The following is a 13,484-nucleotide window of genomic DNA, read 5'->3' as shown; positions in this document are numbered from 1 at the left end:
CTGATGCACTGTTGGTGAGGACCATGCGGCTTCGATTGGACTAGAGTATGAGGGGATCGTAGGAACTCCACAAACGGCTCACAACACCGGTTTCGATAACGCGTTCGATTGGAGGATTGCGCTCCTTGGAGAGCAATTTTCGAAACTTGGTCGTCGCTTGGATCTGTTCTTCAATCTTGTCCGAGAAAACGCCCTTGACCATCTCCGGAAGCTCCGAATCAAGCTAGACGAAACAAAAGTCTGTTAGCCATCTCCAAGCAAGGTAGCGTATAGGTCAGCGGCAGCAGGCATGGACCACGAGGCGCACGGCTCTCCTTGATGCTCTAAAGTCGACCCCCCGCAGCACTGAAACAGTTGGGTGCTGCGAGGGGTAGAAGGGTAGAAGACGTACCTCAGTTTCAATAGGAGCACCCTCCTCATCGCTATCTAGGCCCATGTGAGGCTCCACACCGACTTGTCCATCGCGAGTCTGAATGCCTCGACGTTTGGCGAGATTTTCTTCTCTTCTCTGTTTTCGAATCTCAATCTGCTGCTCCCCGCGACGGCGACGGAGGTCTTCGGGTTTGAAGGAGCTCTTAGCTTTGAATTGGGTGCGACGATGCTCCGGAATATATCGGTCAGCCATGGTGACAGGGACGATAGATCCTGGAGACGGGGGGGGGTCAAAAGGTGGGAGGAAAGATAGATCGGTGAGGCCCAGGAAATCGAGTGCCAGGATGCTTTAAAGCTAGCGCTGGGAACAGGGACGGCGGCTGGGCTGTTGAAGAAGATGTCCAGCAGACGAAGAGCCGGCAGGGTTGTGCAGGGAGTGAAGCAACGTCGTTGTTCGAGCACAAAGAGGAGGACGAAGAGCGAAGGATGTTTTTGTTTCCTTCTTCTGGCAAGTGGGTTGGGGGGCCTGACTCCTCTGGGCGCTAGACTGCTTTTGGTTGCGGCTGCTTATGTCATGGTCTGAGTCATCAACACGTGATTTTTATTTATGCCGCGGCGTAAATCACACTCCATTTCCCTCTCTCCTACACGCGCTTGGGCAGTCCTCGATCCCAACTTCAGGACCGCTACTAGTACGCGGGGGATATCTAGATCTCTGCTATCGATATGATAGCACGTGTTCTAGCTCGATTTAAGCATGCCCTATGACGATACCATTACGCGTTTCTCAGTATGGCTGTTGAGCTGCCACCTGGACTTCTTGATATCCCGACCGCAAAGTCCATGAATAGGGGCACAGTCAATGTCATTGGACTAGTGGTGGACTCGTTGCCACCGAAGAGGTCTGGAGGATCGTCTTTTGTCACCACCTTCACCCTGAAGACATCGGATTTCGCCAGCGACTATTGGTATGGATTGAAGATCAGGTATTTTCACGACAAGCAGGAGTTCCTCCCTGTCCCTAAAGTTGGCGAAATAGCCCTTCTACGGAATCTCAGTGTACGAATCCGTGCTTATTTTCGCCATGTTTCCGTTATGCTAATACAACAGACGTGGATAGCTCAGTCAATTCAATGGCGCAACCATTGGGCTTTCGAGCAGCCAAAGCCCGGCCCCTTGGATAGTATTCGAACAAGACTCAAGGCAGGGATCAGGGCTGTCCACAAGATGCTCTCCCAGCAATAAGGTGCCATCGCCTGCTGAAGCCGCATATGCTCGGTATCTGCTTACCCTCTACGCCGAAGGAAGGCCAACGGCCATAGCGGCCACCTCGTCTCCCTGTATCAACGTCAGGGGCACAGTGTCAACGCCAGGTCGGCGCCACTCGAGTCTCGCCAAACCTGACAAGTTCAAGCTAGTCAAGGATGTGGATTATCACAGCTTCGTGGATATTGTTGGCCAAGCTGTGAAGACCTTTTCAGAGTATGAGAAATTCATTATTTATGTGACAGACTATACCCGGAACGACAATCTGTTCGACTACTCTCTGTCTAACGGTGATGGTCGAGATGGCGATGAGTTCAGCTACACTTCTCATACAAAAAGACAATGGCGCGGCCCGTATGGGCGAATGACACTCCAGGTTACTCTATGGGAGCCGCACTCTGGTTTTGCGCGAAACAACGTCAAAGAAGACGATTATGTTCTACTAAGGAACGTCCACATTAAACTGGGTCGTAGTAGCGGGGTGATGGAGGGTGCACTTCATACAGACCGCCAGTTTCCTAGCAAAATTGATGTTAGTCTTATTGATGGTAGCGAGCCAGACGAACGTGTCAAGAAGCTAGTACAACGCAAGTTAGAGTACTGGAAACAGTTGAAGCGTAGTCTGGCAAAAGAGGGTAAACATCAGCTACCAGACGGCGAAGATACAGGCAGGAAGTCGAAGAAAAATAAAGGGCATACGAAAAATAACAAGCCGCAGACCGGCAACCACCGGACAGAAAACATTAAACCCTCCGTTCGCCCAAAGCGGGATGAATTGAACCCCCATAGTAAGTAGAAAATTCCTGACCGTGACGTTCTACAGGTTAACAAGTAACAGTCCGTTCAAACTACCTTGCAACGCCTACCAGGACCATCCAACAAATCCTCGAGAACGAAACACATTGGAATACGGGCCCCGAAGGGATAGAGTACCAGCTGCCGTTCCAAAATCTCAAATACCGAGCATCGGTACGAGTAGTGGACTTTTTTCCCCCGAACCTAGAAGATTTCGCGGTTGCATATAATTCCGAATATGACATGCTTGACGATGCCCCTGAGAGCTCTGACCTGTCCGACAGTGGTGGCGATTTCACCGACCGCCGAAGACGATGGGAATGGAGATTCTGCCTACTGGTTGAGGATGCGGGCCCTGGCATCCTCCACGCTCCAGGTCGAAAGCGAGAGCGATTAAAACTCTTTGTCACTGGTCCTGACGCAGTTTTTTTACTGTCCATTGATGCCGTCAAGTAAGTCTCAATATAGCGGCTCAGCCTCAATTAACTGTGACTAACTCGGATACTCACCAGCCTCCGCAAAAACCCTAGGGTTCTTGCTGAACTACGCGAGAAGCTCTTCATCCTATGGGGCGACTTGGAAGAGCGCAAGACATCAAACCCTGAAGCATTCAATTCCAATGACAACTCGTCTATCAACGCCAAACCGTTCGCTTGTTGTATAAAAGAATACGGTGTACGCGTGGCTTCTAGATCCGAACTTGGAGGCAATGGAGCCGGCGAAGAATCGTCATCAAAAGGGTTTGGTTGGGAGAGACGGTTTCGTATGTTTGACACGCGGATCATGTAACTTGGCTGGACGTTTATATATATCGGTTTGAATATCTGCTGACTAGTAAATAACTATATCTTCGTTCGGAAATTTAAAGCCATTTGAAGGGAAAAAAAAAGAAGACCCGCATGTGCTATCGCCCGCTCAGCCTTGCAACCAAAAGGTATATATTAACAGCATAGGAAGGATACTGTCTTGGTATATGTTATCAGACTGTTGAAAAATATGACAGTAGTCACATCCAATTTCACAATCAAACCCTCGTGATTTTCACAATATTTGTATCAATGCCATGCTCCGAAATATCGAATCGACAATTCTCCCCCCAGTAACAATCCTTTTTCCCTACCTCACTCTGCGGGCATCGATGCCCATATATACATCCCGGATCATCGCAGTCAGTGCCAAAATGGCAAGGCGTCATGCGCGCTACTGCCTGCAATATTATGCGTTCATTTTTGGAAAGTTTGTAGTCGTGCGTATGATAGCAACTTATATTGGGACATTCGCCCAGCAAGAAATACTGATTGCATAGTTTCAGCTTTTTGACCCGCTTTAATTCGTCTTTTGGGACTGTCTTGAAATCCAGGCGATCAACACGCTGGCCATATTTATTGCGTTCGACAACGCGCGGGGACGGTGTGCTAGGTTTTGACGAAACAGTCAGATCCGTCAACGGCGCTGATGCTGCTGCTGCGGTGGCAGAAGCCCACGTCTGAGGGTTCGGAGCACCGCTAGAATTTGAATTGACCCTGGCCCGTCCGTTATTTGACGGATATGGAGAGGTTGGGCGCGGGTGAGCACCCGTAGGCAACGACCTAACGGTACCCATCCATGATTCTAAAGAAGGGCCGATGCTTGACGGAACTTTAGAATCTCTAAAAAGAGCATCAAATTTTGTCACTCGATATGAGGACTTGATCGAGGCGAGTTCCTTCTCAAAGGGCACGCCTTCGACTAGGGATATTCGGCCGACGAGTTCTCGATCCGCTAGCAGATCCTCGAGGATACGAGCATACCCATTATCGTGTGAACAGCCGAGGAATATCTGATGACAATGACAATTGTATAAATTCAATTTAAAATACTCTAGAGACGGCCGCCAGAAGTCAGCTGAATGGCGACTGCACTCTAGGCCACTGGCAGACTGAATAAGCACCATACCTGCAATTTTATCGTCCGCTCTGTCCTTTCCACTCCCAACGTCAACAAAATCAAATAGTAACCTACTGGCGTTGAATCCCCGGACAAAATCTTCTATCAGTGTGGCTCGTTCAACGATGCCGGCTTTAAAGCATGCCTCGGCTAAACCTTTGACATTGGCATATATTCTGGTAACAATTTTGGGAGACTGTATGTTTGGAAACGCGCGGGCCGAATATTCGCGTACTGCAAGCCATAATTGGTTCGCGGCATCTTTGCCGCCTTGTTCGCCCTGTTGTAAAAACGAATCTTGAAATATCATGCCGTCACCGTCAATCATAACGAGAAGAAAGGGTTCTTGATCCTACGAAACCAATCTGAGATTAGCAAAAAAGAAGTGAAAAAAAAGCATAGTCAAAACAGAGGCCCAAAGAGCATACCATAACCGCTTTGATCCGAGTTATCTGTTCCATAAGTTCAATTTCATGCATTTGTACTTCGCGGTTAAATCGCGTTTCTCGGTCATGATCGAGTCTCGTCTGCTGGTAAGCTTCTTCCAACTCGGTCACTCGACGGAGGAGGTCCTTGAGAATGAATCAGACGGAATCTAACAAGATGCTATCTTGACCAGGCATAGAAACCTCAATGAGTGCATCCTTGGTCTGCTCTACGGCTTTCAGCTGCTCATAGCGCTGGATCAGATCTGGTATGCTCGGGGTAGTCATTTTCAATGCCAAAATAGTCCGCTAGCATCCGAATTAAATATAATTTAACCAAGCCTCGAGTGCGTGTCTGCGAGGAGAAGAGAGTGCGTTGTCCTCGACGACAACGAAGCTCTCCCGCGCTTCTCCAGAGTTAGACGCGCTGCGGCTAGCTAGCCAGTCAGGTGGAAGCACTCATAACTCATTATGACTAAGCCGGCCCCTGACTAAGCAGCGTTCTGATACACGTGGAGAAAGACAGAACAGGAGAACAAAGTGGTGAACTTGTGCTGTGCTTTCCCTTTGGTCCCATCTGCCCGTCTGCCTCTCTTGTTGCGCCTTGCTTGCCCTCTCCCTTGCTTCACCGGGACCACATTGTTTCCAGGATGGGCAAATTCGCTTTTCTCTCCCTTGCTCTCCTGTCTGTGCAGGCACTTGTTGCTCGAGCTGAAGACGCCGCAGTGAGTATGTCCCAGAAGGCCTTGAACGAGCGGGACGGTCACTAATATCCTGGTTCTCCAAAGGCGAATCCTGATAAGCCGGTGCTCGACGATGCCGCCAATGCTGTCCCGCAAGTCAATGTTGACGTTTCCACTACTTTCCCCGACTCTGAGGTCTTCGGTGTGAAGCTCGTCAACGGCCTACCGACCACCGCGCAGGTCAAGATTGCAAACAATGAACCAGACCCGATTACCGTGAACATTATCGGTGGCAGCCTCTGGACCCTGTCGGAGCCAAGCCAGAATGTTCACAATCTGACTGTCTCCCGGTACGGCGTCGAGATCGACGCAAAGTCTGAAAAAACCATTACCTATAATTTCGTGACCGAATTGCTACCTCAGGACTTGAGCTTGAACCTCGCAACCATGGTTGCGAAGAAAGACGGTCTCATTTTCACCATGCCCGCCTACAACGGGACGGTCAGCGTCGTCGAGCCTGAGATGAGCATCTTTGACCCTCAAGTGTAAGCGTTTGCGCACCCAGAGTTCGGCAGTATTTTTTAGTAACCTGTTTTGCAGGATCTTCCTCTACCTTTTCGTTTTGGTGACCTTCGTTGGGGCCAGCTACTTTCTTTACAATTTGTGGATTGCTCCATACTTCCCTCAGAAGCGCAAGCCAGCCAAGTCTCAAGATCGCGTGAAGAAATCATCCCGCCAACAAGCCGGTGTTGACTCCGGTGACCAAGCGCCCGATAGTCCAGCTGTTGCAAAGACATACGATGCTGAATGGATTCCGGCTCATCATATCCAACGCCCCGAAGCTCGAAAAGTAAAAAGCGGTAGTGGTCGGTCCAAGACTCGAGTATAGATCAAGGGCCTTCATCAAAGCTCTAGTTTACTAATCTCGTGCATTATGTTGTCTATGGGAAGAATCCGGGTCATCCCAACGCTGGCAGGAGAGAAGAAGATATCTTGAAAATCTAATGAGGCATGCGGAAATGCCGGGGAAGTGGCTTCACCGGGTCTAATTCTCGCCATGATAAGCCTGGAGATCCGTCTACTAGAGGAAAATTTCTTGGATACTATGTGGATCATGGAATGGAATGTATGTACTTTCAGAGCTGTATTCTTATGAGAACATTTATTAGATTGTGAGTATACCAAAACACCAAGTGCTATGAATGTCAGTAGAAAGCCATCTCAGCAAGGATCGATTGCCGCACTCTATCGTACATGAATTGAGTCCCTATTGTTGGCGTTGTCCAGACGCGATTTGACGCGAGTCCTCGGCGTTAACTAGTTAGTTGGTGCTTAACCTGGTCCAAGGCCGCGGCAACACAGCGATGTTCGGCACATCGAACAACGGCTTCACGCCCAAATGTCAACAGTCCCTCAACGCCACTAGAACACCTGGCTGGAAGCTTCGCCTTTAGAATGAAGTCTCTCATCTTAACGACCTTGGCTCTGCTGCCATTGGTTTCTTGCAAGCCGTGGGTTCAGCTCTCGCACCAAACACCCATCTCGGCTGATCGCAACTTGATACCTGGAGCTGCTGAGAAGAGTCAACTGGATAAGATAATTGCCGACTCTGAGCTCTTGTCGCTCCATCGATCCCTCACCGAGATCGAATCTATCTCCAGCCGCGAGGGAGACGTGGGGGATTTCTTAGTTGATTATCTCCAAAAGCATGGATTTACAGTGGAAAAGCAGCACGTTTCTTCCGACGGCAACGAGGCAGATAAAATGAAGCCATCCAGCTTCAATGTCTACGCATATCCTCGCTCGTCGCCGGCTCCGGAGATTATCTTGACCAGTCACATTGACACCGTTCCACCATTCATCCCATACTCTCTCTCGCTCCCAAAATCCAGCTCCACCGGTTCGATCGACCGCAGGGCAATTCACATCTCCGGCCGCGGAACCGTTGACGACAAAGGAAGCGTGGCCTGCCAGATTATCGCTATTCTATCGCACCTCAAGTCCCATCCCGATGCCCGCCTGGGTCTGCTGTTCGTCGTCGGCGAAGAAACCGGCGGCCAGGGCATGCATCATTTCTCCAGATCCCCATTGAACACCTCACCACCCACGTTCCACACTGTCATTTTCGGCGAACCCACGGAAAACAAGCTTGTCTCCGGCCACAAAGGCATGCTCCAATTTACCGTGTCCGTCCACGGGAAACCCGCGCACTCGGGATATCCCTGGCTCGGCCGCAGCGCCGTCTCAGAGATCCTCCCCATCCTCTCCAAGATAGATCAGCTGGGCGACATCCCAGAGTCCGAAGGCGGATTGCCCTCCAGCGAAAAGTACGGCAAGACCACCCTCAACATCGGCTTCATGGAGGGTGGAGTCGCGACGAACGTGGTCCCTGCCAGGGCGTTTGCGCGGGTTGCCGTGCGTTTGGCAGGCGGCACGGTGGAACAAGCCAAAGAGCGTATCACCGCTGCCGTGCGCTCTGCCTCCCGCGAGTATCGCGCGGACGTACGCCTCTGGTTCTTCAGTGGCGGCGGCTATCCCCCCATTGATCTCGATACCGACGTTGAGGGATTCGACATCCTGGCGGTCAACTATGGAACCGATGTACCGAACTTGATGATCCATGATCACGACCAGCCAGAGGACAAGAAAGTCAAACGGTACTTGTATGGGCCGGGAAGCATTTTCTCAGCACATGGGGAGAACGAGGGTTTGAGCGTGGGAGACATGGAGGATGCCGTGGAAGGGTACGGCAGGCTGATCAGGGCCGCTGTGGAAAGAGGCCAGCGAAAATAAAAGACTTCTTGGATTGTTTTGACATCTCCCTTGGGATCTCTGTGATTTTCGGTACATATCCTTCGGCTACATATAAATACGGAAACTCCATGAACATTTTGGGTATTCACGATCATGCAGCGTCAAAGCTAGTCATAATAAAAGACAGTATCATTTAGTGTGTCAAGATTTCTTTTGGCCGGCTTTCTGGGCGGGAAATTTCCTACTCCATCCAGTCTTGAAATTCTTCCCCATTTTAAACCTGGGAAACACATGCGCTTCCGTATTGAACACAGTCGTCTCCAATGGGATAAAGTCCCGGTCTGAGAACAATAGATAAAAGTACTTCAGTGTCTCCGCCAACCAGAAGCTTTCCATATTATCCTTCTTCACCGGCGGGACAGTATTTGCATTCGAAAGCGATGTAAAGCCGCGGACGTATGAATTGGCCTCACCAGGCGTCCCAGTGGGAGTGGAAGCCGACACCGGCTCCTCCTCGACCACCGCGGTATGTTTGATAAACGATTTGAACATCTCCCACCCCCAGAAACGGTATGTCTCGTCGCCGGTGATACGGTACATGTAGAACAATGACTCGACGGTTTCGGGTCGTTGAAGGTTATGTCGGTCGGCGTCATGAATGTCAATATCCTTGAGCCATGTCGACTTTTCCCGATCGAAGGGATACAGTGGGCGTGATATCATAAACAAGTCGGAGCCATCCTTCTTCATTTTCGACTTCTCCCCATCGCTAAAAAGATCTGGGTAAACATCCTTCATCATCAGGGGCGGGTCCTTGGTCTTGAAATACGTGATTTCGGGCGCCAATCCTGTCGCCGTGGCGAGATATGTGGCCCAGCACGTCTTCATCAACTCTTTCGCCAACAACATGTCTGCCTCTTGCTTCCGTCCCCAGCCCGGCAGCTTTCTAGCTTGCGCTAAGGGTAAACCACCAGTTGCGCCCAAAGCGATAGTGCCCGGTAAGAAACAAACGAGATGGTCCATCTTAGGTGACAACGAGCGTTGCAGCCCGTGGGGACGTTCGCCAACAATGGTCAGCGAGGCCTCCTTGGTATAAGTCACCAGATGTTTGCGAATCCCGGATAAGGCTTCTTGCCACATTTCGAGATAGATCGGCTCCTCGTCTGATGTTTGAAGATACTGCTTGATAAGGTACTCTACGGCTAAACATCAGCCGGCAACTCTCATCTATGCGGGAGATAGACATACCATAATAGGAGTCGCCGCGGCTTCCCAGCCGGATATTTTCCCCCATAAACTGCCCTGTATCTGCATAGATATAAATAGGAACGAGCCCGTCTTCTCTTCCATTTCCTTCGATAACCTGAATTACCTTCTCAACCTTCTCCCAGTAATTCGCTTCTCCCGTCAGCTTTGCCAGGTATTTGAATTCCAGCTGAAGCGTGCCGGCCTCGGCGGTTGACGAAGCACCATTATCAACATGCGACAGAATGCCGATAGATTTATTCAAATTCAAGCTTGCGTAGGGAACTCCGGAAGAAGATTCGAACGCGCCCAATAACCGATCCGCCAGATCCGTAGCTTTTTCAATATACAGATCCTCGCCTGGCGAGCCTTCATCGTCGTCGGCGATTGGCGCCAAATCGGGATAGGTGGTTGATAGATAGTGCGCAGAGAGTAATCCGCCCAGCATACGGATTGTGGTTTCAAATGTGTTCACGGGGTGGTCTTGGTCGTACCTCAGGCTGGAGTGAATCCAGTTTCGAGCTTGCTGGACGCGCGAAGTCAGGTTCATAATCATGAGGGTATCAAGAGCGTCGACGATGATCCAACCCATTCCACCCTCGACCATATTGCGGCCCGACTTCGCGATAGGATAGTATTCATCATAGCCTAGACAATTTCAAGTCAGCTCCTGCTACAGATGCTATGAAAGGCGACCATCAACCCACCCCAGGCGTACTTCTCGTAGCCATCCCAGCTGATCCTAAACGCATCCTTCACCCTTTCTCTTCTCTCCGCCCAGTCGACTGCCTGTCCCGTCTTCGCTTCTTCCTTCTCAAATCCCTGCATGAGCTTCAACAAGTCGTTCCCGCGCATCCTCATTCCCTTCCCCCGCGAGATAATCCTGTCCGCTTTTCCTCCGAACCACAGCCACCAAACCGCCACACCAAACAAAGCCAGCAGCCCTAATGAAACCGCTTGCTTTCTCCTCCTCCGGCGTCGTACATGTTCTGCAATGGTCCCAGGTCCTGCAAAATAGGGCTTGTCCTTGTACGTCGGGAGCTGACGATTGGGGTTGTTCAGTAGCCGGCCGACTTTCTCTGTAATTTCGAACCCACCGCTGCCGGAGGAGACGGAGCTGTAAGGCGCATTGCGGGAGGAGGTTGCGGCGCGCCAGTATCCATCAGTTTCGCGCTGGGATGGGAGGAACCCGGCGGCCCGGCTTGGGGTCATATTGGAAGATTTCGGGCTGTTTAGGAGGTATTGAATCTAGGTTCTGGCACCATAATTATCTCAGATTAACATACCAGGCCGGTTATACCATTGCTACCATTCTTGACCAGCAGAACGATTTCGCAGTACTCTCGAGGTCGCTTCTGATGTCTTGTTGTTCAATACTTGACGGAGCAACCGTACCCATGTCGCTTGACCACATTAGCTTCAGATTCGCGCATAAACTACGGAGTACGGAGGAACCATTGACCGTATGAATACCACCCTGGAGGCTGGCAGCAACAGTTTCCTCCCTGTAGCAGCTCTTCCCGCCCGGATCAGATGATTGATACTAATTGAATGGTGAGGCTCCATGCCAAACTTGGAGGCTCAAGACGCTTGCTCTTGATATCAGGCCGAGGATACAATACGGTAGTCAAGACAGACTATTCTAGCATGATTTACAAGCAAGAAACGCCGATTATAGACAAAATAGATTATGCTGGACGGGAAAATTTATAGTTTCTGGTACTCGAGCTTGCCTTCAAGCTTCTTCGCCTCGGCTACCTTTCGGACGGCTTTGTTGAAATCGTCCTGGTTGATTGTATCGCGATAGTCCTTGATCGCGAAGAGGCCCCTAGATCAAATGTTAGAAATGGTAGAAACACCCAAACAAGATAAGCTGTTGACTTACGCTTCCGTCACAACATTGCGTAGATCAGCCCCATTCAAACCGTCACTCATCTTGACGACGGTTTCAAAGTCGATTTCACCCTCAATAGCAACCCCGCTGGAATGAATCTTCAAAATCTCCAGCCTACCCACTTCGTTTGGCAAGGGAATTTCGATCTTTCGATCAAGTCGCCCGGCTCGAAGAAGGGCCGGGTCAAGGGTGTCCGGTCTATTGGTAGCCATAATGATCTTGGTTTTACCTAGATAATCAAATCCGTCCAACTGGTTTAGCAGCTCCATCAATGTACGCTGGATTTCTCTGTCGGCTGAGGTTCCCTCAGAAAATCTTCGACCGCCAATGGCATCGATTTCGTCCATGAAGATGATACACGGTTCGTGCTCTTTAGCGTATCCGAACATCTCCCTGATCAACCGGGCTGATTCTCCAATGTACTTGTCGACAATAGCGGAGGAAACAACTAAACCAAAATTAGCGCTGCATCTCTATCAACTGTGTCGCATTCAACCTAACCCTTTAAAAAGTTGGTTTCAAGCGAGCTGGCGACAGCTCTGGCTAGAAGGGTCTTCCCTGTCCCTGGAGGCCCATATAGCAATACGCCCTTGGGAGGTTTTATTCCCACTCTCATGAAAAGCTCTGGGTTCTTAAGGGGCAACTCAATAACCTCTCTCAGTTCTCGGATTTGATCGTTTAGGCCACCAATTCCAGCAAAATTGACCTGTCCAGGGTCTTCGAGCGACATGTTGTAAACGAGAGGATCGACTTCACGGGGCAGCATCCGCATGATAGTTAGGGTGGTCATATCGAGGGCAACACGGGTTCCTTGCTTGAGCTTTGCCTTGTCCACTTTCGACCGGCATCCCACAACGTATCTAGGACCGGACGAAGCCTTGACGATGACTGCACCCATGTTAGTCGATGATAACATCAAAGAGTAGGGAATTTGGAGCAGGGCCTTCCGGCAACGAACTCACATCTCTCCTCGTCCAGCTGCTTCAGAACCTCGCCAATAATCTGCCCAACACTCTGTAGCGCCTTGATATTATCCTCTGTCTGGTCAAACTCTTTTTGCAAATCTTTGATGCCTAGTCGAAGGGATTTTAACTTGGCTTCCCATTCTCTCGACTCCAACAAGGCCGTTTTATAGCCCTCCAGCGCATGCTGGCGCTCAGGGTCATTGCTGCCGTCCATTGTAGTATCAAACGACGCGATCGATGCGAAACACGAAAGACAATATTCCTAGTAGACAGCTAGAGACTGTTGAAAGACGTTGAGAGGAAACCAGATCAACGCTGGAGGGGAGCAACAAGAGGATGGAATGAAGTTCTGTCAGCGCCAACGGAGCTTCAGCTTCGCAGGCAAGGTCCGGCGCCGTGAGCTTGTCACCTAGCCAATGCAAACAATCCAAACAGACCAGATCACATGATACAAAACCTAATCTAGTATTATGTAATAGCTATAGTCACATGATGCTGACTAAGGCTATGTATCGGGAGAGGGGCATTGTGCCAAGACTTGACCACACGAAATGATGCCATCAGCGCCCCCGTTTTTGGCCGCCCACCAAGAAGAGCGAAAGGGGCCGCAGGTATGCCAGTTCAGCATCATCTCCTCTAGCGGATGCTCTCCGTGCCTCGACTGGGTCCGGACGCACCCGGAGAATGTTCCGTAGTAATCTGGTTTGCCTGTTGATTGGTTGGAAGGGCGCAATGGGCCAAAACATCCCACCAAAACAAAGGATGCATCATGGAGGGGTTGGCAGAGGATGAGGATCCGGCTTACGGCGAAAGAAGCGGAAGGAGAACCAATTAGGTAACTGATTGTCTTTCATCATCGACGTCCTCTTCCATCCTCTTCTGTCACCTCACCTCTTCTCTTCTTCCTCTCCCAATTCCCTCCTTCTTGCAATCGACAATAGATATCCAGCTGTATCCCCGTTCCTCTTCAACATCACACCCTCAACAATAATACATCAAGTGAGTACTCGTGGGCTATGTGCACTGCTTTTGCCCCTCAACCCCACCATTGCATCTTCCGCATTTCAATTTCTCTGAAAACGCAGCTGCATACGTGCTTGCGCGTAGTCCAGCTTGCAATCCCCCATTATTGCAGCCCGATCCTTCTTTTGTTGGTGTT

At 50.3% G+C, this 13,484-nt stretch overlaps 7 protein-coding genes across 7 annotated transcripts in view; 3 read left to right on the top strand and 4 right to left on the bottom strand.

Annotated features, from left to right (window-relative positions):
* UREG_07873 (importin alpha subunit) overlaps positions 1 to 625 on the bottom strand; it is a gene marked incomplete at both ends in the record, with an annotated part of 1,882 nt that extends 1,257 nt beyond the window's left edge. Inside the window, 2 exons of the mRNA XM_002583054.1 lie at positions 83 to 223; positions 392 to 625. Of these exons, the coding sequence (XP_002583100.1) occupies positions 83 to 223; positions 392 to 625 (375 nt within the window). The remainder of the gene's footprint in view (positions 1 to 82; positions 224 to 391) is intronic.
* Positions 626 to 1,164: 539 nt separating this feature from the next.
* Positions 1,165 to 3,222, top strand: UREG_07872 (uncharacterized protein; the record flags this gene model as incomplete). Its single annotated transcript, XM_002583053.1, has 4 exons — positions 1,165 to 1,431; positions 1,493 to 2,426; positions 2,477 to 2,885; positions 2,946 to 3,222. 4 exons carry the CDS (start codon positions 1,165 to 1,167, stop codon positions 3,220 to 3,222), a joined length of 1,887 nt encoding a protein of 628 aa, XP_002583099.1.
* Positions 3,223 to 3,457: 235 nt separating this feature from the next.
* UREG_07871 (uncharacterized protein) lies at positions 3,458 to 5,072 on the bottom strand (the record flags this gene model as incomplete). The annotated part of the gene is made up of 3 exons (XM_002583052.1): positions 3,458 to 4,711; positions 4,788 to 4,931; positions 4,989 to 5,072. 3 exons carry the CDS (start codon positions 5,070 to 5,072, stop codon positions 3,458 to 3,460), a joined length of 1,482 nt encoding a protein of 493 aa, XP_002583098.1.
* A 362-nt stretch (positions 5,073 to 5,434) lies between these two features.
* On the top strand, positions 5,435 to 6,016 carry UREG_07870 (uncharacterized protein; the record flags this gene model as incomplete). The annotated part of the gene is made up of 2 exons (XM_002583051.1): positions 5,435 to 5,509; positions 5,573 to 6,016. The coding sequence occupies 2 exons, from the start codon at positions 5,435 to 5,437 to the stop codon at positions 6,014 to 6,016; spliced, it is 519 nt and encodes a 172-aa protein (XP_002583097.1).
* A 906-nt stretch (positions 6,017 to 6,922) lies between these two features.
* Positions 6,923 to 8,260, top strand: UREG_07869 (uncharacterized protein; the record flags this gene model as incomplete). Its single annotated transcript, XM_002583050.1, has 1 exon — positions 6,923 to 8,260. One exon carries the CDS (start codon positions 6,923 to 6,925, stop codon positions 8,258 to 8,260), a length of 1,338 nt encoding a protein of 445 aa, XP_002583096.1.
* Positions 8,261 to 8,990: 730 nt separating this feature from the next.
* Positions 8,991 to 10,596, bottom strand: UREG_07868 (mannosyl-oligosaccharide 1,2-alpha-mannosidase; the record flags this gene model as incomplete). Its single annotated transcript, XM_002583049.1, has 5 exons — positions 8,991 to 9,000; positions 9,051 to 9,417; positions 9,470 to 10,114; positions 10,174 to 10,507; positions 10,564 to 10,596. 5 exons carry the CDS (start codon positions 10,594 to 10,596, stop codon positions 8,991 to 8,993), a joined length of 1,389 nt encoding a protein of 462 aa, XP_002583095.1.
* Positions 10,597 to 11,173: 577 nt separating this feature from the next.
* Positions 11,174 to 12,539, bottom strand: UREG_07867 (uncharacterized protein; the record flags this gene model as incomplete). Its single annotated transcript, XM_002583048.1, has 4 exons — positions 11,174 to 11,294; positions 11,352 to 11,808; positions 11,862 to 12,248; positions 12,323 to 12,539. 4 exons carry the CDS (start codon positions 12,537 to 12,539, stop codon positions 11,174 to 11,176), a joined length of 1,182 nt encoding a protein of 393 aa, XP_002583094.1.
* Between the last annotated feature and the right edge of the window lie 945 nt (positions 12,540 to 13,484).

Source organism: Uncinocarpus reesii, genomic scaffold (assembly GCF_000003515.1).
Source record: "Uncinocarpus reesii 1704 scaffold_5 genomic scaffold, whole genome shotgun sequence".
NCBI lineage: Eukaryota > Fungi > Ascomycota > Eurotiomycetes > Onygenales > Onygenaceae > Uncinocarpus > Uncinocarpus reesii.
Note: the sequence above shows the minus strand (reverse complement) of the source record. Positions and strands in the feature narration are given on the sequence as shown.